The following is a 26,993-nucleotide window of genomic DNA, read 5'->3' as shown; positions in this document are numbered from 1 at the left end:
ATCAAATCAGATTTTCAGGTATCCTTTTTCTAGTGTTAGAGAGGGGGCAGAGTGGAAAAAGTATCAAGATTGCGCCACCAAAGTGGCAGAAAAGAAGCACATCATGCTTTGACAGATTTGATTTGAAAATTAAATTTGTTGTTGTTGTGAGTGTTCTCATCAGCTTTGCCCAATCCAGAGCTCTCTCAAGCTCAGCATCTCTTTCTTCTTCATCCTCATTCAGGGAAATGTATCATTTCCTTCCTGCAAGGTACCCGACAACAGAAGCTAGTTAGAACAACATATAAGATTATAACAACATTCATCGCCTCCAGGTGAGTTAGAACCCTGATGCATCAAATGGACATGGTAGAGAAAAAAGCTGTTTTTAAAAGCAGAGGTGAGGTATTTAACATTAATTTTTGCGCCGTGAAGGCCTGAAAGTTTATATCATTATTCTGAGATTTTTTTTCACTTCCTTTCTGACTCCACCTGACACAGTTCGTATGTAAGCACACATTGTGTATCCCTGTGGCTGCTGGAGTGTGGGTTGAAGGTTGCCTCATAATTATGACAAACAGGTAGGGCAGGCAGGAACTTAGACAGCAGATGCAGCAGCAGCAGCAACAGCAGCACTTAGGCAAGCAGAGAGGATGTGGATGGCAATGTAATTTCAGGCACTCACCCGGGTGCCATAATTATCCATATTGTCTGTTTACAGAATGAATATTTATGTCGGCTCGTCTGTGAAGATGGAGCGCGATAGAATTGTTAACAGCCGACTATCAAACCATGTGATTGACTGGGAGGTTGCAAATCCTTTTTATTAGACGCCACTTTGAAATCTTTGCAATGGGTGGCCTGTCTGTGGTTTTGGGGAGCCTCCCAGCACTCCTTGCTTGCTTTCAAGTCCCTATTACTGAATACCTAGTGTATGACTGCTAATCACTTTAACAGTTAGCTAGAGGAAGCAGATCACCCTGAAAAGCCATCATTAATTAAAGCTGCAAGCAGCATTGGACGGGTCCTCGCTCTGTTGGCCATCCCTTCATGGCCGTCTGTCACGCCAGTATCACCTCCACTGTCAAGGTCTTATCCCTTTCTGACCCTCTTAAAGGTATCACAACTAAGGGTATGTATTATTTCCCCTGCTCAGGCACATGACCAGCCACACTGAACCCCTAATCAGTGTGTGACATCATCACCAACTGCTGCCCTCTGAGGAGTAAAATTGAAAGTTTTAGAAACAACTCCTTATAGACGCCACAATTTTCTGTTATCAGGAATCCATCCATGTCAGTTTTAAAGATGTATGACGTAACCTGTTGTGTCTAGAGCAGTCATTCCCAAAGTCTGGGTCCTGACCCAAAGATGGATCGCCAGAGATTTTTTTTGGTCGCCAATTAGTTTTCACAAAATTCATGCTTTCCTTAACAAGAAGAAGTCTCCCCTCGCCAATTTGTTTACTGATGATTGGCTCCTCACACTGTCATAGCTGGCTATGTTTTCCTCACAAAGGGACATCACCACAATGTTTACTGTAACTGGAGACATGTAACTGTTTTAAAGAAGTCTGAAGCCATGAGCTCAAACAACCAAAGCCAATCCACCGTTTGTTTCCTACTGTTTTACAGTTCTCAGAGGAAAACACTGTCACTGTGTCAGTATTGCACAAAGAGTCAACCCATTGATAACTCTGATTGTTAGTTTCCAACAGTAAGATTTGAAGTTAGATTCAAAACCCCTTTGGGTTTGAAAGTCCAAAGTCACTGTTGGATCTTTGACAGGCACCAGCTGCAGAAACAGGGCAGTTACAGCTTGTTACAGCTGTGCAGTGACATCACACTGAAAAAGAGACAAGAACAGATGCCTTTACTGCATGTTACCTTTATTCTGGATGAACATCGCATCTGAATATCTTGTCCTGAGTCTGGTATTTTGCTTCTTATCTCTTTCACAACCACATAGAATAGAATAGAATAGAATAGAATAGCAAAGTTTTTTTGTTTTTTTTTCTTGTCTGTCACAACTGAAAGAAACTTGACTTTGACAGGCTCATTAAAACAAATACAAGTACAAATACAAATTGGAGTTCTCACAAAAATGAAGACAAAATATAGAAACAGAGTGGACTCTGCGCTCAATACTTGTGTTGTTTTCTCATTTTGTACACATGACTGGGATACAATTCTGAAAAGCAAGCAGGCTAACCCATATAGTAAAAATGTTAAGTATTTTCGGAGAGTAAGCCTAACAAAGCTTTAAATGCGTTTGCCAAACATGTTAGGCCTGTTAGCTGGTACAAAAGATGTAGGATGATGCAGAAACACAATTAAAGAACATTTTCTTTTATTTTTGCACATTTATCCTGTCAACCAATATACAGATTGGACATATTTTGGATTGGGTCACCATGGCTTGTTCCTCTAAAAAATGGGTCGCTTGAAAAAAAGTTTGGGAAACACTGGTCTGGAGGCCTAAATGCCACAGCTTGTGTGGAGGTGGAGGCTCCTCTCCCATTCACTCTAATGGGGGGGCTGAGAAGGCTTCTTTGGGGTTCACCGACTGTTTCAGAAACAACAAACCCCCAAAGATTTTTTTTTTTTTTAAAGCAGGGTCCACTGTGTCACCTGAGTAAATTAAAGCCGATAACATCCATCGCTTCTCAATGAGACCAACATTATGGCATTAGTTTGATCTCTCTACGACATTTCTACTACCCATTACAGCCATTTTAGTTTGTTTAGTGTGCCTATGTGGCGCTAGAGTGCACATTTTGGTATGTTGGCATCAATTTTGGTATCACATCAAATTTTCAACCGATTGTGAGGGGTTTGCCAATTTTGGTGAGTTTTTGGGCGATGACCCTAAATAATGTTCAGAATGATCTGTTGATGTTTGTTCAGTATTTGAAGTGTTTGCAGGCTGACCTGAACTTATTTGTGAGCGATCATCAGTTCAACATTTGGGTTGTAAGATCTGTATTCCTCTGTGGAAAATTACACTTAGAGGGTGATGCTAGTGTGAAAAATGTAACTAACACCAGCAGTTTCACTTTGTCACACAGTTTTTTTCTTCTCAGTCTAACAAAACCCACTCTTTTTTTCTTAGCCCTGAACAACACTGTTCATTTCCATATTAACACTAATAATAAGATCCTGATTGGGACTCTCAGAGATGCTTGGAGTAGCATTGAAAATGAGGCTAAGCCACCCTCTTTTGTGGAGAAAGATTGTACTGCTGAGTATGTACCTAAAACTCAATCAGCGAGACAATTTACGACCACTTTTAAGATGTGATTTATTCCTTTCATACTTATTCTTATTTGGATTAGTGGGTTTTATATTTCAAGTAGCTATAAATCTGAATTGTCATCTCTGATGGGACATGCACTGCATGCATATTTGAGTTCTACTTCTTGGAACTGTCTGAGGTAAATTATGATCTGGATTGTAACCATATTTTTTACGACATTTTCCCTCATTAATTTTCAAATATCTATCCCTCTCTACTCACTGCATGGATTTGGTTGTAAAGCAATCACTGTTAGTGTTTAATCACTTTTATTTACAGGCTGCCTTTTCTCTCTCTGAATGATTAGAACAGTAATCACTGACCTCTGTTTCTTGACAGAATACCAACAGCAGGCGTCTGTCCCGACTGGCCGGACAACATTTATTTCACCTTCCAGTTTTATCGCTTTCCACCAGTCACATCGCAGCAGCTCAAACTGCTGAGCGGTGAAAAAGTTCAACAGAAATCTGGCAGTCTGCTTCCTTGTGTCTTGGCCTCCATCAACAACGATGGCACTGTCAACTCTGGTAAGGATCTACGACACCGTAACAAAATTCTGATGATTAAAAAAAATGGAGAGTCATGCCTTCAGTTAGCCTCTGCTGCACAGATCATCATACATGGGTCTTTCCTTTGACTTGAATGCATGTTGAGAATCTTAAAGCACTAAGAGGATGACAGCTTTTTGATAAAAGGGCCTTTCCACCAAAACAGGGCCATTTGTGTCCCCAGGAAATAAAATTTGTGTTAACCTGAGTCTGGTTCTGTCCGTTAAAGGGAAGTTATTTCTCTCCATTGCAACTTGCTGAATGCTGTGAAGTGCTGTGCCCATAGTGGGTTAAGATGATATCAGACTCCTTGTCTTGTCTTGATGTTGGGTTTCTGTTAATACATTTTAAATGTTAATAGGTCTTGGAAGCTTTGTGCATCTTAATAACACTGTTTATAGCGCTGTTATGGTCCTATGGTCCAATCTACACAATATAAAGACCAAAAAGAACGAAAAAAATCCATTCAGTATATCCGCTGCAAAGCTGGATTGGTGCTTGAATCCGTCCAATCCCCTGTCTCCCTCACTTCGCACCCTCATGCCCATGATCCCACCTCATCCTTCCCCACTACCCCTCTCACGTCTAGCTAGCTGCTCAGCTACTGAAGCGTCATGGAGCCAGAGCAAACCGAAACCAGGAAGCTGTTACTGTTACCCTCCACAGAGAAGGGAAGAAAATGAAAAAGTTTCAAGGAAAAGGTTGAAGCAAGGAAGAACTATGAGCGATACAGGTGCCAACAGAGACTGAATATTGGAGAAATGTACGACCGGTGGAAAAAGCTGCAGAGGGATTTGGGACTGAAGACTGACAGCTGAGTTTCTGTTGAACAGGCAATGACTTTGTTTACCACAGTGGGAGATGTCAGCTGAAAAACTCTGGTTAGTCTGTGCCTGTACTGGCTAATGACTGAACGCTGCTGGTCGGAACGGGTCGGCTCTGTCAATAGATTTTGGCATAAGTTAGCCACACATCTTTAGCATTGTAAACTGAGCTGGTGAAGACACGCAGAGAAAGGTAAAGCCTCAAGGTGGATGACTGTCTAGTTTGTTACATTTTCGGCTTCTTGCTCTGTCGGAGGGGGCGTGTTGTTAGGAGGCGAAGAGGGACGATACGCGAAGAAGGACGATACGAGCTGGGAGGGCGGGATCATGGAACACGGAGGGGAGGGGTGAGTGAGGCTGCGTTTTTCAAATGTGTCCACCAGCCAAACTGGGTTTCAGATCGTAGACCATAGCTTTAAGCCAAGAGGCCTGCACATTGATCTGATTGCATATTCAATTAAAAAAAGAATACAAAAGATTAATTTGAACTATCTTGAACACTCGAAAAAGTGTTTTTTACGTCTCCCGACTTCCTAAAATTAGACTTCCCCATGAAACATAAAGGTTTAAATCTTTCTGAAGTTTTTTTTTTTTTTTTTTTTTTTTTTAATTGGTTTGTGTTATTAATTTGTGTTACTTATCCCAATTATACTTAAATTTTATTTTTCTTAAAAACATAAATAAAAGGATGAAAAAAAAAAAGATAAACAACTTTAGTTAAAAATTCACAACGGGTTTTCACTTATTCCTGTTACCCCAACACATTACTCCTCTGCAAAAAACTGAAGTAGCATTATTCAGATCCTCTACAGGCCATGGGAAGGCCCAATGTATGTTCACTCATTTATTTTTCTATATATTCAATGGTATTTACACTATGACTGAGGGGGTTAAAACCTTAGCACAGTCCTGTTAACCCAGTTAGTTTTTATATATTTATTTATTTATTTATTTATTTATTTAGTATTATTATTATTATTATTATTATTATTATTATTATTATTATTATTAGTAGTAGTAGTAGTAGTAGTAGTAGTAGTATTAAGAACACTTTTTTGTTGATTCACTGTAATGTGCTTAGTGCCAACCTGGTGTTAGCATAAATGCTATGTAGCTATATTTCACGTATTTGCTAATCCCGTGCTTCGTCACATGTGATGTTACATGAGTTTTAGTAACAGGACTGAGGAAAATGCAACCATCATCAGCTTAGGAATGTTTCAAAAAATGAAATAAATCTGCCTGATATGGGGCAGTGCACATTTTGAGTAAACCACTGTGTGCATTATCAGATTTAGAGTTGAAAAAGAGAAAATTTAACTTTATTTTTAAAGAGCAACAACAAGCAAATGGCACGATAAATTCACTCTTGCTTAGAACCATTTCTCATACAATCAAGCAAAGAAAACTTTCAAATTGTCTGTTGGATGTGTTCATGTTTATGTCTTGATTAAAAATAGCTTTAAGTTTAGTCTTTATACTTAATTCATGTTTCGCGTAAGCTAAGCTGTTGTGTAGTTTCCTGCTCCACAGGTTTACAGTGTACAATCAGTGTCTACAAACAGCAAGCTTTCCCATGATGCTCCATATACGTTCACTGATGCTCAGACACTTCCTTTTCAATCAGCCGAGCGGGCGCTGATTGATGTCAAGACTAGTCATGTAGCAGCTAATGAAATGGAAGAGATATTACAGCTTCTGACAGAGCGTGATATTGAACACACAAACAGCTCCCCCAACCCCCTCCACCGCTGCCATCACCACCCCTTACCTACGCCTACCCATATTCAGCATTCCCCAGACAGACACCGCGGTCTAACTCTGTCAATATTTCTCTCTGTCTCTGTTGCTCTCTCAATCCATATCATCCAGGGCGCATTTCCACGAATCTCTCCTGCATCCTGACAAATCCTTCAATAAATTTCAAAGCTATATGTCCATCCACCTCTTTACTGATTAAACCAGAGAGATCCTCTACAGGTTGTTCATTCCCAGGTTATTTGTTTAGGTTTAAAAGTCTAACCCATTTATCTACTCACTGATCCTGGAGTTGAAAAATGTGTGTCCTAACATAAGGACAAGAGCTTTCTGCTAATATTTTATTGTAGTTTAAGAAGAGTGGCTGTTTTCTGCAGCACAAATGATCTGCTTTAATTATTCTGCATTGCAGAACGATGGTGTACGAGAAAGGTCTGTGAGCATTTTAAAAACTAGAGGCTTTTGTTTTGGATGCTACCAAAAGAACAAGTTCCATTAATTAAACATGAAATCATAAACTCTGTCTGCACAAACAATTACAGTTGTGAAGGGATGATAATTTGTTGAATTCAGGAGGTAATTAAAAGAGAGCAAGAAGAAGAAGTAATGAAAGCTGAAAGTAAACTTCTCTTCTCATTTCTGTGCATTTACTTACTGAATCAGAAAAGACTGCAGACAAAACACCAAGGACAACACTTGTTTTTACATCCAGGCCTGCTATTCAAACAGCACAGAGGCACACTAGACGATGTTTAGTAAGACTTGGAACAAAGCGGTGAAATTAAACCATATTGCTTCTGTTCATTCCAGTCTGCCTTAAGACAACTCTTTGTGATAGAAAATGATCCGAAGCTAGCTTATGTTAACAAACTTTACAGATGCTGCTGCAGAACTAACTCAGATGACGCACAGTCACTTTTAAATCTCTCCAGACATGTTTGGTCAGATTGCTGTCTGGAGTCTGGCTGGGCCACTCATAGACATTCAGAGTCAACCTGAAGCCACTTCTTTGATATCTTTGCTGTAGGCTTAGGGTTGTTGTCCTGCTAACAGATGAACTGTCACCCCATTCTGAGGTCTATAGCGCTCTGGAGCAGGTTTTCATCCAGGTTGACTGTACATTACTGCATTCATCTTCCCCTCAATCCTGACTGGTCTCCCAGTTCCCGCTGCTGAAAAACATCCCCACAGCATGATGCTGACACCACCATGCTTTACTGTGGGGATGGTATTGTCCAGGTGATGAGCGGTGCCTGGTTTCCTCCAAATGTGGCGTCTGGTATTCACGCCAAAGAGTTTAATCTTTGTCTCATCAGGGCAGAAGATTTTCTTTCTCATGATCTGAGAGTCCTTCAGGGGCCTTTTGGCAAACTCCAGGTGGGCTGCCATGAACCTTTTACTGAGGAGTGAGTTCAGTCTGTTCACTCTACCAAGCAGGCCTGGTTGGTGGATTGCTGCAGAGATGGTTGTCCTTCTGGAAGGTTCTCCTCTCCACAGAGGACCAGTGGAGAGGCTCTGACAGAGTGACCATCAGGTTCTTGTCTCCTCCTTGACTTTGGCCCTCCTCCTCTGATGGCTCAGTTTAGACTGGAGGCAAGCTCTAGGAAGAGTCCTGGTGGTTCTGGACTTCTTCCACCTATGGATGCTGGAGCCCACCATGTTCACTGGGACCTTCAAAGCAGCAGAAATGTTTCTGTACTCTTCCCCACATCTGTGCCCTGAGGCAATCCTGTCTGGACTCCAATTAAGCTGTGGGAACACCCTCTGACAATTTAGAGGCAAAATCAGGAACTCCGGTGCAAAGGAAATTCCAGGACACAGAGACTACTCTCTTCGAAGTAAAGGTGCTGACCATATACGGTTTTCAGCTTGTTCTCATACCTTTCTGGTTCCTGTTGGAACGCTTTGTAAAGGTTCCACCTGGAACCCTTCTACAGACTGCGTGATTGTGCTCCATCATGTGGACCAAAAACAAACAAACAAACAAAAAAAACTCAGTTAATCTTATTTACACCCATTCTAAAAGTTGGCCAACATAGCATTGCAAACCCTATTTGTTAACACAATAGTGTTAAAACCATTAGGTACATTGCCAGTGCCACGTGAAGCACAGCCAGCCAGTCCAATGTGCGCAGACACTCGCTCCATGTCCAATAACAAGTTACATCCAACTAATATTTTAGTCATGTGTTCTCATTTATCTGAGTGGTTTGAACTTAAGTTTAGGACAAAGACACCAGAGACTGTGGCAGGATAAGTTAAATAAATTGATAAGGTACTCCAGCTACATCTGCATTAAAAATACTATTTAAAACATGATTTTTTTTTTTAAGGGTTTTCAGGAGCAAATGGTTCTGGGTAGAACTTCTGCCCTTCAAGAAGAACCCTTTTAGGATCCTTACTTGTAAGGGTGTATGATTGAAGGTAAACTTCTGAAGCTTTCTGGATACACTGTGCATCACCAGGGCTCCTGCCTTTTTTCATTGGCTCAGGTTGCTCGGGTTTCTCAGGTTATAACAGCTGCTCTACCTGATATGAATGTTAAAATGTTAAACATATGTAAAGTGATAAAATATATGTTCCCTTATCCCTTTCATCGTTATCTTGCGATGCACTGGTATTGCATAATTAGTACTGATAATTGAAACCTTAAATATTCACATTTGTTGTTTACTACTGTGCTAGAACCAGTGCCATAATAAAAGAGAAACCTTTAGGTTATTTGTCCTGTGGCAAAAATGACCAAAACAGCAGAGAAAGGTTATTAGAGGTCAAATACACAAACACCAGGAAAGAGACACTTACAAGGTTGAAGACTGGCCATGAATTAAACAACAGTACATAGTATGGGATGTGGGGGTGTTTAAGGACTAAAAAATGAAAAACAACATTTGTCTAACTCATTCATGGCTCATGCAGATCTCTTGTTATACTTCACCATGAGCCAAATGATACATTTTGGGTATAAACAGCCAACTATGCCTATCTACAAAACTAACAAAAGAGAAGCTAATTTAAGAAGGCTTGAGTGAACCTTTATTAAAGATCCTATTCAGTATGCGAGTGTGCTGGACTGTTTTCATCAAAAGAAACCTGAGCAAATTATTCTTTTTAATTTTATATCAGGTATACAACAAAGAGGGAGTTTGCTGCTTCTGGTAAGCACAATGTTTTTCCCTCAAGTAAGGGTCCTGCCCTCCCATCAGGGTTTCTCAGCTGTTCACCTTCATCACACAGGTCTCTCCTTATCAGCTATGAAAACCAGACCATCATTGATTAACTGTAGGATCAAAAATGATTCTGCAAAGAAGATTTGGAGAAGTTTAGGAAAGAGTTTGATTTCTCTTCAGTTCATAACAAATAGCACATCATGGTCCACTTTCTACACTTTCTTTCAGTCTTTATATTCTCTTTTCACTGTACTCACCTTGCCTGGCACTGACAGACCAAATCACCTCGGTTAATGGTTCAAGATTCATTCATTTCCTTTTTCCAATGAGCATTATCAACGACTACATGCAGAGGTGCCTCTGGAAATAATTGGACAGAACTACAACCAGTTACAGTGATGTTATGAAGCGTGGTCAAATTTTCTTTTTATTGTTGTAAATGGCTGAAGCAGTGCTCCTGTGTCGACGACTTATAGAACCCTTCCACTGCTAAATAGAGGACTATGATTGGTCAAGAAAATCAGATGCTGGTGGGAAATCATTCCTGACCCTTCTGCCAGCAAAAATGAAAAAAAAAAATATGAATATGAGCTGCTTGATGGTCCATGCAGCTCCAGGCTAATACTCATCAGCAGGAAACCCAATAACACAACTCATGTTTCAAATTTCCCATTATCACAACAGGTGTTCAGTGTGTAGACAGCCTTGTTAATGACCACCCAGATCTGGGAGTTCAGCAGCCAGTTGCACAGCTCTGTTGGAACTGTTTAAGAAAGAGTAAAAGTAGTCAGTGAATGTGGGCTAAGTGTGTCCGGTTGTGTGCTTACCATGGTGTCACCTGTGGAGTATGTGCACCAGATGCAGAGGGTTACACACCACTGAAGGTGTAGATGCTCTGCTCATAATGTTAATAAGCCCAAAATGAGCTATTTTTAACCACAGCCATTTTTCAGCCAGGCTGTTAACATTTTTATTTTTGCTCTTAAACAATGTCTTTTTTGGCCTTGTGTGTATGTTTAACTTGTGGAACTGTAGTTTTTAAAACTTCTGCATGGACTTCATATTTTCCAACTAGGGATTGTCACTTGGCCCCTCCATGAGTGAGCTACCACCTTATTGCAGTGGAGGGGTTTGCATGTCCCGAGGATCCGAGGAACTAAGTTGTCGGGGGCTTTATGCCCCTGGTAGGCTCTCCCATGACAAACAGGTCCTAGGGGAGAGACGAGACAAAGTGTAGCTCACACAGACCCCTTATGATGATTAACAAAAATGGTTCGATGTTTCCGTGCCCAGATGTGGGTCACGGGGGCCCCCTCCTGGAGCCAGACCTGGGGATGGGGCTCGATGGTGAGCGCCTGGTGGCCGGGCCTGTTCCCATAGGGCCTGGCCGGGCACAGCCCAAAAAGGCAATGTGGGGCCCCCTTTCCGTGGGCTCACCACCTGCAGGAGGGGCCATAGGGTTCGGGTGCGTAGTGAGTTGGGCGGCAGCCGAAGGCAGGGACCTTGGCGGTCTGATCCTCGGCTGCAGAAGCTGGCTCTAGGAGAGGAGAGGAGCCAGATGAGGTGGCTCGGGCATCTGACCAGGATGCCTCCCGGACGCCTCCCTGGTGAGGTGTTCAGGGCACGTCCTTGCGGGAGGAAACCCCGGGGCACTTGGTTGTCACTTGGTCCTAGTGATGGAGCCTGAATCAAGTCTAAAGTCTCAAGTTTTTTTGGGATAAACCCAAAGCCCCATTTCCACCATGAGGTCTAGTCCAGTTCATTCTCAGTATGTCTCGCATTTTGCGTCTAAAACTGGGACAGGTCCCTAGATTGATGACCCGTGCCATCCCACTTTTTGTTACTCTTCTGTTGGGGTGCCTAACATAATGATCCAACCCCAGAAGGTGGAGCTAAAACACTGCAGCCTGTGATTGGACAGAAAGAATTGTCACCTCTCGTTCGATCGAGGTAATAAAGAACGACATATTTCTGCCATGTTTGCACTTTGCAACAAAGAGCTACATGCAAATCATAAAGAAGAAGAAGAATTGCTGGATGTCTTATATTGCTGCTCTTTGTTTACTGAGTCACGTTTTTCTTCTTCGTTGGACTTGTTAGTGCAGTACACTGTGTCATGCTACTATGGTGTCACGCTATTACGTAGCTGACATGACTACCAGCATCTGGCTTACACAGAGCCTATCAAGATGGGCACAGTTTGGGCTGTAGAAACCCAAATGGGACCAGGCTTTACCTGTACCAAACTGTTCTGATCCAAACTGGACCGCAGGAAACAGGGTCTCAAGTCATGTTAGTGTTCTGCTGAAGTGTGACTTGAATCCAATTCTCTGACTTGGTTTCCATCTCTGGGTTAAATAAAGTCATATTTACCTTCAGTCATATTGCTGTTTGCAACAAGAGCTTGTCATTAGCCATGTCCAGTCATATTGGACACAGAACTTAGATGAAAAAAACTGTGAGAGTTGGTGGAGAGTTTTCAGACAGTTAATCTGCTCAGAAACTGCAACAACTGATGGACAGATTTTTCTGTATAATGCAATAGTTCCTTCTTCAAGTGCTGTGGTAGTAATTCAAGCCAAAAAATAGAGTGTGGAGTACTCAAACAAAGTGTTATAGAGGTGCTCTTTGGTGGTGAAGGCAGGAAATAAATAGGCTGGTCAGAAAAGATTTCATCGTAGAAATGCTACGAAAGCAAACTTGTTGTGCTAAAAGGCTGAGATACAATAGAATTGAAGTGTAGCAGCACAAACAGCCTCTTTCAGGATGAGCAGTTGTAGTTTTTTTGACTTGTCGCAATTGTTTGTGAATGGTTAAGCTTAAGTTTTAGTATTTTAATAGACTTAGGGTCACACTTTCTCTCTTTTATTACACCCTCTAAGCTCTTTTGTTATACATTTAAAGCATCTCTGTTTCTGTGCTTTGGGTCACTATGAAGGCATTGACCCAGATACACAAAAAGGAAATTCCTTCTGTGTTTATTTTATTTTTTTATTTATTTGCCTGCCTTATTTTGTTGTCATATCTTTAGGCGCTGTCTGCTCCTGCCTCTGTACTTCAGTAATGAGACGAACCCCTGACAAACAGCTTGGTCTTCTTTGAAATAAGCTGTTGTTTTCCTCTTCATGTTTTGGCTTTGTTTCACTGTATGGTGTGATCCACTCCTTATTTAGTCTTGTTTTAATCTGAATATGACACAAGCCCAGCTCACATGACCTCTGACACTAAATTTGATGGTCTTCTATTTATTTAATAAGTGCATGTTTCCATCAAACGTCTTTGACAACCCACTTCAATTATTGCTTTCCTTTAGATCCATTTAATGTATTTCCAACTTTTGTAATTTCTTCCCACCACTGATATGTTTCCCTTCAACATTTTATGACTCATATAACAGAACACAATCAGCCCCTTTACTACCTAACTCTCTACATCCTGCTGTTTACCTCAAGTGAGTTCGCTCATTTTTCCAATTAGGTGCAGGCAGTTAAAATGCTCTGTTGTTGGTAGTAACAATTATAAGAATTCACCAGAGAGCAATGGAAAAAGTTTTTCTTTTTTTTCCCTAGAGATTGTGATAGGACTGTTTCTCTTCAAAGGCAGCAGCTGAACACACTGGACTTTCTGAATAGCTAGCAGATCAATACATGAACTGTGTTATTTTTAGCAATCATTGGCTGGGGATAGGAATAATCCTGTTTATGTCCTACTCAGCCAGGTTCCACCCACACATCTGTTTTAATTTGCTTCGTGACTGGAACTTTGCTCAGGACTGTGTGGGTGTGTACAGACAACGCTTGATTGACATGCCCGTACCTTCCTTTTGTTTTCTGATGAATTTTCTGAAGGTAAATTCAGTTTGTAATGAAGAACCAGGTTTATTTGAACTAGATTAGGACTAAATCTGTTGTGGAAACCAGCTTCACTAAACCTTGACTACAATAAAACGGGCAGTGAGAAGTTTGAAAGTGATCTTGAAAAACTCTCCCTTCTAGATATATGCCTAAACCTAATCCACACTTTGAAATGAGCTTATCAGTGCCAATATAGGTTGTTACTAAATGTGATATCCCGGTTTCTTAATTGAGTTAGACAGGAGTCGATTGATTTGTGGCATTTACAAACAAAATCTCTTCAACAACCCCACACTGGCTGATCAAGTTTAGAAGGGAGAAGAGAGATCTGTGTTTTTCTCTGCCGAAAACGATTTCTGGGATCAGTTTTGTTGTGATGGTGGACACTGGAGCCTAACTATTTCAGACAGAAAAAGGACAGAAGAGCAGAACATAAACAGGAGAGAGATGGAGCACAAGCTAAAGGATAAACATAAGTTAAAGGCTACAACACAGACCAGAGGCTAAAACAGAAGCTAAAGGTTAAAACACACACACACACACACACACACACACACACACACACACACACACACACACACACACACACACACACACACACACACACACACACAAAAGGCAAAACTCAATCTAAAAGCATAAATACAAACTGAAGGCAAAACACAACTACAATGCATAGCATTAGCTGAAGGCTAATACACAACTTAAAGGTAAAACACCATGGAGAGAGATGGAGCTCAAGCTAAAGGCTAAATATAAGCTAAAGGCTAAAACACAGATCAGAGGCTAAAACAGAAGCTAAAGGCTAAAACACACACACAAAAGGCAAAACTCAAGCTAATAGTATAAATACAAACTAAAGGCAAAACACAACTAAAATGCATAGCATTAGCTGAAGGCTAATACACAACTTAAAGGTAACACCATGGAGAGAGATGGAGCACATGCTAAAGGCTAAACATAAGCTAAAGGCTAAAACACAGATCAGAGGCTAAAACAGAAGCTAAAGGCTAAAACACAAGCTAAAGGATTTATCACAAACTAAAGGCAAAACTCAAGCTAATAGCATAAATACAAACTAAAGGCAAAACATAGCATTAGCTGAAGGCTAATACACAACTTGAAGGTAAAACACGAGCCAAAGACCAAAACACAGGCTTAAATCTACAAAATGGGCTAAAGGCTAAAACACAAGCTGAAGGTTAAAACAAAGGTTTATCTGTTTGTGATGATGTTGATTCTAACCCACAGTCAGCAGTTATTCTGCAGTGGTCTGTTCAAACTTGAGAGTCTATCAATAAAATGAAGAGTGAGGTTACGTTAGCTCTGATTGGTAGATGACTGGCAGGACATAATCAGGATTCACTAAATTTCCACATTACAGACATTTTTAAATGTCTGTCAAATCCCGGGCTGTGAAGAGGATGGATCAAGATAGACAAAAGCTTAAAAAAACAAATCTGATACAACATTTATATGCATTTCCAGTTAACCAGTAGGGTTTTGGCCACTGATTGTGAAGGTGGATTCAGAGCAGTTGTTTGCTTGATTTGATGCCTATTCAGTCATGTCAGCTTTCACGTCCTCCTGAATAGCAAAGTTTGCATCAGAAGATGAAGAACATCCTTTACATACACATGCACAAACAACACTCAAGAACAGTAACATGCACAGATGGAGAGCACAAAGTGATGGTGCTGCACCTTCAGTGTGCACACCTCAGCTGCTGGAGATTTGGTGCCTTGCTCAAGGGCACCTTATCAGTGCTCAGGAATTTATGCCAGCACCTCTACAGCTGTTAGCCAAATTCCCAACCTTGGTCCATGCTGGAGCTTGAACCAGCGACCATCAATTTGCCATGCCAGATCCCAATGGACTGAGCCAATGATCCAAAATGACATCAGTTCAAACCACTTTGATCATCAAGTTTATCAATTGACCTATGGCGGAGCTCGCCCCCTCGATTCACTCGGACAAACAATATGTTTTCAGTGACAGGTGCTATGACAGGCAACACTGGAGAAGACATTTCTCTGAATACTATTGATGATTTTTGGAGACAGAAAGATCACAGATCATCTATATGTCACCAAAAGGCTCTAAAGTCCACATCAGAGGGATATAGAAATCATCCTATTGTAAAGGAAGGTCGATAAAAAGCTTCAGAAACAAACTAAATTTACACGTCCAGAGCAAACCTGATAAACAGCATCTGGTTAGCATCAGCATCTCAGACAACAAGATAGAGGATCAGCATTGGTCAGGACAAAAATATAACATCCTTTTTGACCATCTTTACCAAGAGTGTGTCTCTGTTAGTTTGGAGCTACAGGATTTACACTGAATCATTCAGCACAACATATGACAACGTTTGTTATCTCAGCTATTACAGATAAGCTAATGAAGCTAAGCCCCAGAAGCTAACTTAGGGCCCTTTGGACAACAGCTAACAATGACTTACAGAACAAAAGCTAGAACAAAAAACGCCAGTGAACGCCCAACAAACAAAAAGACACGATGAACAACACAGCTAGGAGCTAACGCAAGAAAAAATCCCAAAGCGTCTGTCAGACCGACAGACAGTGGTGGCTCTCGTGTTAAAATAACTTTATATTTCTTTATAGCAAAGTCACAATCTGTTGCTTCAAATACGATGACAGCTTACCTTAGAACAGATGATCTTCATTTGATTCACACACAGTTGATGTTGTGGTTTACTGCACAACTTTATCCAAGGAAGACACTTTCTCTGTTCAGATGTGGTTCACACTGCAAAAAACTGAAATCTTATCTGGTGTTTTTGTCTATTTTTAAGTAAAAATTGTCTTATTATACACAATATGAGCCACTTTCAACTTATCAATCGAGAAAACTGTCTTGTTTCAAGTTATAAGAGTACAAAAATGAGGGTTTGAATCGCTTGTAACCAGTAAAAAAATCTGCCAATGGAACAAGAAAAAATTGCTTGAAAATTTCCTTGAGACTTGAACAATGTCTTAATACAAGTAACTTTTCTCTTGTTCCATTGCCAGATTTTTTTTACTGGTTGCGAGCAATTCAGACCTCATTTTTGTCCTTAAATAACTTTAAACAAGACATTTTTCTGGATTGGTCATGCGAATTTGCTTCATATTGAGTCTAAAAAGGAATTTTCTACTGAAAATAAGACAAAAAAACAAAAACTTGATAGGATTTCAGTTTTTGCAGTGCAGGAAAGGGTTAAAAATATACCCTGTCATTCAGCCTCTCAGGATACCTTGTGTAAGAGTTGCATGTCCCTTATGAACACAATTCGAACTTTTTTAAACTTAAAATCTCAGAAAATCCTCATAAAATCAGATGAAAACCAATCTTCTGCTATGTATTTGAATGGGCGTACAGAAACTATCTGAGTGTATTAGAAGGCTGTAAGCACTGTGATTGGCTCATTGCATTTGTGGGCAGGACTTGGCCATAGGTCAATACTATACTAGAGTATAATGACATAACTTACAGAGCTGAGTGACATAGCTTAATGGGCGTATCCTAGAAGGATCACATGTATACATCTTTCTTCAAGTGTATATAAACCGGTTTAAAATATTATTGCAGATGTATATATATAATTCAGGTAGACTGCAGCAGTACTTGATGGTTGAAGCTTAAAAATGCATGTAGTCAATACAAATGTTGATTGACAGACATTTCTGAAAACACATCCATAATCTAACCTTCGCATAATCTAATCAGTCTTAAATCAAAAAGGTTATAAATCATTTGTTTCAGATCTACAGGAACAGATTCCTGTCCTAAGACTGATTTCATCACCCTGTTAGAGTAGATAGTATGTGTGACATACACTCCCCTTGGTCCATGTATCCCCCGAGATGATGCGGCTGATTACTTTTGAACTGACCCCCTAAATAACCTACACCAGCTCCTTTTGGTCAGTCTGCTGTTTGTGCTGTGACAAAAACAAATACAACTCATCATATACTGCTTTTCACAGAGTTTGCTTTGACCTAAAAAGGTTAAATTCTTTCTTCAGAGCCTACCTTCTGTTGTAATGGTCAGTGGCTGTATGTGGGCTGCTTATTCTCGGTGATTCCACATGTGAATGTGTTCACCTCAGGGTTATTTTTAGTGCACCTGTGGAAAACCACAAGACGTTTGAGTAATTTGGGAAAGAAACGAAAACAAAGTGCATCATACCCCTGAAATAGCACAGAGACACCCTCAGTGGCCAGCATTTGCTCCTGCAGATACACAGGTAAATATAGCCTTTGTCTACAGTGATGCTGTGGTTTGCGTCAGCCCCTACATCTGTCTCTACGCTCTGTGCATCCCCACGCTTTTTTTTTTTTTTTTTTTTTTTCGCCTGCAGCCTTCACAGCGTTGTTGAGAGTTGTTGATCCCCAGCAGGATTCTCAGCCAGCCTCGTCTGCTGTGTACACACCATGCAGGCCATTCAGGTTAGGCAGGGGGGTGGGGGGGTGTCTGCTTGGTGCCACTCCTTGTCTGCAGACCTAACTACACACACGAACACAACCCTGTAGAACCCTTGGGCCAGATCTGTCAGTTCTTCCCTGCTTGTGAGCACAAATACACACAGCACATTCTCTCCTTCTCTCTCTGTGCTCTCATTGCCACCCGTCCGCTGCACACAAGCCCAGAGCATGCTGGGAGAATTAATGGTCCAAGTGGAGAGAGTTGGCGGGTGGCTAGGGAGTAGGGAGGGAGAGGGAGGGTGAGCAGAAGAAGTCGTCTGTAGGCTTTCTTAAAGGAAAATGAATTCTCCTGCAGATCAGAAACAGGCTCTGCTCTTTGTGTGTCTTTCTTCTCTCTTCATCCTTTCTGTGAATCCTAAGGAACGAGTGTGTGATGCCCTTTTGGTAAATATCTTTGATCATTACCATGTGCTCTTGTGTTCTTTAGTTAAAATAGAGCTTACCCTTGGCAGTGTTTTGATTTATTTTTTTCCTTTTCAGATATCTCATTAGAAAAACCCATTCGTGTGTGGGCGGATTTCACTCTAGAAAACCTTCACTGTAACCTGCCTTAACTCATTTAAGGAGCATGCAGACGGCCTGATGGAATTTATTTTTCTTTTCAGTGCAGAGTTTTTCTGTCTTATAATCATTGTGGGGGGCTTTTCTACAATAATAAGAACATCACGATCCTTAGTCCTTACAGCTCTCTGTGATCACCACACAAAACAACAAAACATGTTGTGTACCCACAATCTCAAACACATAAATAAGTCTATTTCCATACTTTCTGACTAATCAACTGGCAATTTGAAATACCTGATCGTGATTGATCAGCGGTGGTTATTTCTGCATAGTAAGAGCAATGCCAGAGACGACAAACACACACACACACACACACACACACACACACACACACACACACACACACACACACACACACACACACACACACACACACACATATATCCAATTAACACATGGTAAGAGTTCCTGCACATATTACTACTGCTCGTTAAAAATAAGTTCCTGTTAGTACTGCTGGTAAATAGTGTTTTCTTTTGGTCCATTAAAACTTACAACAACAAAGATATGAAGTACAGACAGGACATTTGACTAATTTACAATACTTTGTCCCAATTTGTTAGTTTTGTTTAACTTTAGCAGCTGAAGTAATGGAGAGGAAGTTCAACAAGCACCTTAGTAGGTGGCTGGGAATACCCCCAAGCTTTACATCTGTGGGGCTCTACACAAGGTCAGGTCAACTCCAGCTCCCCCTGTCCTCAGTTGTGGAGGAGTTTAAGGTCGCCAAATGCAGACTTTCCCTGACATATAGGGACTCCCAAGACCAACTCATCAGGGAAGCAGGAATAAGAACAAGATCGGGTTGGAAGTGGGCCGCCAGCATGGCAGTTTACCAGGCTGAAGCTTCTCTCAGGACCAAAGATACCATCCGAAATCCATGCACTGGAAGACAGGGCTTAGGAACATCGCATTTCCAGCAGTGGTCGAAGTCCACCCCAAAGGAGACGAGGTCCATGATCCAGGACAAAGTTAGAAACCTTGAGGAAGAACACCGAAGAGCTAAATCCGTCGAGCTCACAACTCAAGGGGCCTGGACAAGATGGAACCTTCCCAAGAGGACCATCACATGGAGTGAACTGTGGAGGCTGGAGCCGTTTCGTATCTCGTTTCTGCTCCGAGCAGTGTATGACACCCTACCGACCCCAGTCAACTTGCACAAGTGGGGGGGGCATTTCAATGCAATTTCCCATAACCATTGGCATCAAGCTAGCGCTTGGTTTCCCTATATTGTTTTTGGTACATTAGGAGAAATACAACATGTTAAATGTATTGAATAGGAATCTCTTGTGAGAGAGTAATTTACATTTCTTTGTTTTACAGTGGCCAGTTTTACAGACAGGGAGTAACTTAAGCTAGGTTTACAAAACTTTAGGGGGACAACTTAAATAAAAGGAATGACTGACACAGCAAAGCGTGCGTCACTTATCATGACACATGGCAAAGAGAGTAAAACAGAAACAGGAGACATGCTGAGTCATTGTTCATTTATTATGAAGTGACCTGTCCCCAAGCTCCACCAAGCCCACTACTGTAATGTTGCCTGGCTGTAGCTCACTCCTGTGTGTTACTGAGAAGACAGCAGTGGAAAAACAGAGCAAGGACATCATTCTGTGCAACTATTACACCTAACGGCATACACTTACCTCTTTTATGAGAAACTAAGATACATATTGACGTTTAATCAGCAAAAATGTCTCAAGCCCTAAGTCATTCATTAGCTTTTGTCTTTTGATGCAGGCAAAGACAGCAGAGTTGTAGTGCATCTCTTAGGTTCCCAAATGCAACTAAGAAACTGAAACTTTGTCACTTGTCACTTTAGCCTGATCCTTCTTTTTTTTTTTTAAATATGTGACAAATTCCTATTCTAGCTAATGAAGTTCATATAAAGCTCCACAAAACAATGAGATCAATGTTTAGACTCTTCATAGGCTGAACTCATATTTTTCTTTCCTCCATTTTGAAATGGTGCAGTAAAAGCCAAAAAAATCTGCCGAGCACCCCCACAGCCTGATTTAATGAAATCCTCGATTAACAATTGTCATTTCCCTCGTCAGCCCTCTGTATATGAACCATAAGAAAGCAGCTGGTGGTGGCACAGCGATCTCAGAATATGCAACGGCTCACAATACATGTGTTATGGATATACTCTCAGAATACATATGTTTGTATTTGAAAAAAAAGGCAAAGAGTTTTGTATCAATTCATGTGTGGAGAGAATCAGAGGGGTAGATGGTCTCTTTAACACAGCAGGGCTGTCACCTAAAGGTCCTCATTACTCCACTTCTATCCAACCAGCTGCTTCTCAGCACATTCAGCTTCAGGGAATAAAGACAGCATGGGAGCTTTGATACAGAGCTGGAGGGAAGCTGCGAGGAGAGAATTCTGGGAGTCAAACCCGCACTCATACCTTTCGTACACACATGCAATACATCACCATGCTGCTGCAGGTTGGGTTGGGGCTGATGCTGACTGTACGTTGTACCCACTCACCAGCTGAGCTGGATCACTGATGGGGTCAGTTTCATTTCAACCGCCGAGAGTCAGAGCATGACTCAGATTCCAAGTCATTACATTACAGAGCTGTCATCAGAGAGTCACAGGGCACTCATTTAACATTCTAAAAATGAATCTGAGCTATTACTTGAAGCTGGTTTGATCAAAATGAAATGGATGGTCCCTGTGTCCCTGCATGTGACCTTGCTGGAGTGGACAAAATAACAAATGGCATGCTATAGATACTAAATAGCTATTAGATTTATGGCCACCCACTGTCCTCAGAGCAGCATCAGATGTAAGAATGTGAATATGTAGGATTTTGAGGTCACACTGTTTAATAAGGATCTTGTGATGAGTCTTAGTTTAGAGGTTATGAGGCCATTATACAGATACTGAGACTGAGTATCAGGCCATGTCCACACATAGCCGGGTATTTGGGAAACTGTATATATTTTTATATGTTTAGGCCTGTCGTCCACATGACTTCACAGTTTTACAAATGATGTTTTCTGAAAACTCCAGCCAAAGTTTAACTTTTGGAAAACTCCAGCAACGCATAGATGTCAGGAAACAGAGTTTTTGGTTCTCAAACATCACAGCTGAATAATAGAGCTTCATCCTAATTGGATTGCACAGGTTTCACTTCTTAAAGGGGACATATCATGCTGATCCCTGATTTAATACTTACATATAAAATAATAAATTTGAAAACAAGACCTTTCACCCCCTGAATTTTCCAAAAAAATGAGATATTGTATTTTTTCTGATATCCTAGAACAAGATTTGATGCCTCTGAAAATGGGTCATTGACATTTGGCTGCAAGATTTTGACCTTCATGACAACACAAGGATCCTTTCTTTTTATTGGAGTAATCTGATAAAGCAGCTCCTCCTCTGTGATGTCAGTTAGTCACACAACCGCCACCGAGGGATACACCCACCAAGAGCCCAGTATAAACGTATAAACTATACATGTTACAGTACCGCTTTGACTCACCACACTGAAGCGTCCTGAGATGATCTGTGTCCAGGTGGATTTTCTTCCTCCTGAGCTGCAGAACCGTCCGGGTCTGACTCGGGGTCCAATACAAAAGGACGTATCCTACACTCTGCCATTTTATTAGTGCTATCAATGCCTTACAGTGAAGTTTTGACAAACAGCAAACTCGCTCAGTCTGCTCCATTCAATGTGGTGATTTTGTTAATACTGCCATGCTGCAAAAACCGCCCCTTGGCTCTACCCCCACCGCCCCTCTGATAGAACTGACCAATCAGAGCACAAAGGGCTGTGACGTTGCGAGGTTACTGGAGGTCATTCTCCAAACAGAGTGTTTCAACGAGATCTTCAGAATGACCTAAAATGAGGATATTGAGAACGCTATTGTGGGGCAATGAAGGAACTAAATGACTTGTACTGAGGGCAGAAATGCTTTACAGGCATCCTAGTCTGGCATAGTGAAAAGGAGAAACAAGCATGATATGTCCACTTTAAGAACACTGAGAAATATGTGTGTTGCATTCTTCTAGCCGCACTCACCAGCATTTTTTTAATCAAGTTAGGGGGATATTCATTTTTGAAAATATCTGGCTACATGTACACGGCCTCAGTGTCACAATGTGAACGGTCACAAGGCATTTCTTCGAGTAACTTACTTTGCCTTGTTACCAACTTTAAAGCCTACAACGCTTTTAGGTTCTTAGCTCATTGGCTGCCAGCAATTTTCAGATTACTTTGACAGATCTTTCAAGACCCACGGACTATTGTGTTCTGAGACTATGTAAACACTAAAACTACCTTGGAAGAGTGGACTCTTTGCTTATATGTCTCTCTTCCTGTTATTGATCCAAAAAACATAGAAGACATACTTTTTTAGATCGCACTCATCTCCGAAGCTCCATACTTTCATCTTCCCCATGATCTCCGTCATCTTTTCTCATGAACTCAATGATCTTTCTCTCTGAACTACCGCGACACATGCTCAGTTCGAGTGTGAGCTGTGATGGAAATAAGGTACCATATGTCTCACCAACATACCGTAAAATTGGTTAATCTGACTCCATACTTCTTTCACCTCTTTCTGTGCTGATCATTTCATGGGAAAGGAAGAGCAGGAGGTCCCACAGTCCTCTGTCCCATGCAATCTGAGAATCTCATTCCTGAGATGTTCATCACTATCTGCAGGAGAAACTGATAGACTCAGACCTTCCTCTTTTCTTTATTTATCTTCACCACCTTAGATAAAAAATATACCTTAACTCTACAAAAGTTAATCTACCAAATTAAACTACACACACAATTAATCATTATTATTATTAAGTATTAACTTCACTTGTGGTCACTTCTCATCCTCATTCTGGGTGCTCTATAACCCTCTCGGAGCTTGTAACCTTCCTTCAAGTGTCCCACAATGTTATTACTGCAGTGAGCATGTGTATAATATTGTTAGGAAAGCATGCATACATTAGCTATATATCCTCAGAGCCAAGACAAACAAACAGGAGGCAAGAAAACATTCACAGAAGAGTCAAAGCTGAGCGGTTTGTTTCATACTATGCGACATTGTCCAAAGCCATATCGTGCTTATCCTTTTTAATCACGGTTACAAACAGATTACATCATTTTACTCTCCACTTTGGAGCATCCCAATGCAAAGCCTGCACACAGAATATTAAATTCCTGCTCCTGTTGTACATAAAATGTGGGACAGCCCTCCACACATTTACAAAGATGTTCCCATTCCTTCCTGCGTGTCACGTAACGTTTGCGTGATGATGTACATGACAGCTTAAGAGAAGCCACACCGGTGTGGTTCTCTGAAGATCCAGCTCACTCTGTCTCTCAGCCCCTCTCCTCAGCACATTTAGCCAGGTGTACAGTGAAAAAGCTACTGTCCAATTACAAGATGTTGTGACACGACAGAGAGGCAACCCGTACTTAAACAGTGTTTTAGAGACGACTGCAACCAGTCAGACACTTTCTATCACTAAAGCTAACATGCTTTATTTGACGAGACAATGAGGTTGGGCACTAGTGCTTGCATACCTCCTCCCATGTAGCACATCTCAGTAACTCTATAGGTGGATTAGCCTTCACAAGCTAATTCACTATTGATTATGTAATTAAACTATCAATCTGGTCTCAAGTGGTGTAGGTTTTGTCAGACGGTTGTTTTGAGCAAGCTGGTCGGCCTAATTCCAAAAACACTTCCAGGGTTTAACTTGAGATGTGACAGTGTTGTTGGACTTTGATCCGGTGAGAGCTGTGTGCCACTTCCTGAACACACAAAGTGGTGTGAAGGTTTTACTCAATATGCTGAATAGCAAGTACTAATGTAGTTTGAGTGAGAGAATGACTACTGTTAATTCTAAAGGTCTTTGCACACTGAGTCCGTTTTTTTCATCAGATACTTAGGCACATTATAAAACAATTTTGATCTCATGTTTTGTCAAGCATTTTTGCACACTCACTCCAAAATATACATCCTTCATAATTATTGCAACAGGTTCTTTTTTTTGCATTTTCCCATCTGCCCAGCTTGTTTCCTGACTATTCAGAGACACTGTAGGCCACTTGGAACATCACATTTTCTGACATATTTTCCCTACACATTTTGGGCGATGCTTAGATGATGAATGAAGACTTTTGTGACGGTGTGTCTGTGTGCCTGTGCATGTGCCCGCACGCACATACCTCAAACATACTGACAGCTGCTGCTCTGGATCAATTGCTTGGTGGTTCCATTTGTCTCCATGTTTAGATGATGAAGAATTGTGCACGTGTGTGTGTGATGGTGTGTCTCTGTGTGTGCCTGCGCCCATACTTCAAACATACTGACAGCTGCTGCTCACGAGCAGATCCTGCAGGATCAACTGCTTGATTACTGCTTGAGGATTCCATTTTTCTTGTACTGCAAATTTTTGCAAGTAATACAAAATTAACACATCGGATTCAGTGTGCAAGGTGTCTGTGCATGACACTTTTATTACGGTCCAAAAAAAACGCATCCAAAAAAAGGCCCATTGTGCAAAGACCTTAATGTTGGTGCACTTCATACTTACACTTACCGGCCACTTTATCAGGTACACCTTCCTAGTACCGGGTTGGACCCCCTTTTGCCTTCAGAACTGCCTTAATCCTTTGTGGCATAGATTCAACAAGGAACTGGAAACATTCCTCAGAGAGGTTGGTTCATATTGACATGATAGCATCACACAGTTGCTGCAGATTTGTTGGCTGAACATCCATGATGAGAATCTCCAGTTCCACCACATCCCAAAGGTGCTCTATTGGATTGAGATCTGGGGACTGTGGAGGACATTTGAGTACAGGGAACTCATTGTCATGTTGAAGAAAGCAGTCTGAGATGATTCCAGCTTTATGACATGGAGCGTTATCCTGCTGGAAGTAGCCATCAGACGATGGGTACACTGTGCTCATAAAGGGATGGACATGGTCAGCAACAATACTCAGGTAGGCTGTGGACTTTAAACCATGCTCAGTTGGTACTAAGGGGCCCAAAGTGAGCCAAGAAAATATCCTCCACACCATTACACCAGCAGCAGCAGCCTGAACCGTTGATACAAGGCAGGATGGATCCATGCTTTCATGTTGTTGATGCCAAATTCTGACCCTACCATCTGAATGTGGAGCAGAAATCCAGACTCATCAGACCAGGCAACGTTTTTCCAATCTTCTATTGTCCAGTTTTGGTGTTGCTGTGTGAATTGTAGTCTCAGTTTCCTGTTCTTAGCTGACAGGAGGGTCACCCGGTGTGGTCTTCTGCTGCTGTAGCCCATCTGCCTCAAGGTTGGACGTGTTGTGTGTTCAGAGATGCTCTTCTGCAGACCTCGGTTGTAACCAGTGGTTATTTGAGTTACTGTTGCCTTTCTATCAGCTCAAACCAGTCTGTCCATTCTCCTCTGACCTCTGGCATCAACAAGGCATTTTGGCCCACAGAACTGCTGCTCACTGGATATTTTCTCTTTTTGGGACCATTCTCTGTAAACCCTAGGGATGGTTGGGGGTTAAAATCCCAGTTTCTGAAATACACAGACCAACCCGTCTGGCACCAACAACCATGCCACGTTCAAAGTCTCTTGAATCACCTTTCTTCTCCATTCTGATGCTTGATTTGAACTGCAACAGATCATTTTGGCTATGTCTACATGCCTAAATGCATTGAGTTGCTGCCATGTGATCTTAATAGCACAGTGTGTGCCAACCGTGAAGTTAACCATTTAAACCTGAGCTATTTTATTTAAACCAGGCTATAAATATTTTTTACTCATTTTAGCACTTCAGTTTAGGCGTCATTTTTAAAACTCAATGCTGCCCCTTGGTAATAACCACACCTGTTTACACAGCCTATTTCTTGACAAAGGTTGAAACACTTTTACAAACTTTACAAACTTACATTTGACAAAACATTTTTTTTAATACTAGATTTAGTTCTCAAACTACATTGAACTTCACCTCCATCTCTGACCAATGTTAGGTTGTTTCATTTCAGCTCAATTAATCCCTATTGTACACCTACATTTATAAAATAACAATAAATTGTTAAAATGAGCAATAACCATGGGGGACACTGGTCGAGGTGATGATGTCTGGTAGTTTGTTGAGTGGTGCACATCCCTGATTGTGATTGTAACTCTTGGCTCAAATGAAGAGAATTGCCTTTTAACGCTGATATATGTCAGTAACAGAACAACACAACTTAACAGGTGACAGGTTTCCTGACACAGCCAATCCTCACACCCTCCATGGCATGGGTCAACACCATTATCTCCCCTTTTATAAACCACCTTTTAATTCTTATTCTTCAAATTTCCCAGTCAGTGTGCTCAGTGTTTGCTCCTCTGTGATAAAGAAACAAATCTGCATCTGAAGTTGAAAAACGTGCTTGCTGATTTGCTTTTGAAAGCCCTGACTTTATCCCACCATTAATGAAATCACTCTCGGGGTTTTACAGTGGTATATTAGGCAGCATTATCAACCTGAATTATGGGAACCCTAGGG

The 26,993-nt window shown here is 41.2% G+C and overlaps 1 protein-coding gene and 1 pseudogene across 1 annotated transcript in view; one reads left to right on the top strand and one right to left on the bottom strand.

Moving 5' to 3' along the window:
• Positions 1 to 26,993, top strand: part of nphp4 (nephronophthisis 4) — a 370,059-nt gene that overhangs the window by 251,898 nt on the left and 91,168 nt on the right. The window contains exon 15 of the mRNA XM_074682340.1: positions 3,613 to 3,800. Within this exon, the coding sequence (XP_074538441.1) occupies positions 3,613 to 3,800 (188 nt within the window). The remainder of the gene's footprint in view (positions 1 to 3,612; positions 3,801 to 26,993) is intronic.
• On the bottom strand, positions 7,545 to 8,551 carry LOC141799944 (uncharacterized; annotated as a pseudogene).

Source organism: Halichoeres trimaculatus, unplaced genomic scaffold (assembly GCF_033239565.1).
Source record: "Halichoeres trimaculatus isolate MK-OKI-2021-1 unplaced genomic scaffold, fHalTri1.1 fHalTri1_scaffold_11, whole genome shotgun sequence".
Classification (NCBI taxonomy): Eukaryota; Metazoa; Chordata; class Actinopteri; order Labriformes; family Labridae; genus Halichoeres; species Halichoeres trimaculatus.
This window is presented reverse-complemented; position numbering and strand designations above follow the sequence as displayed.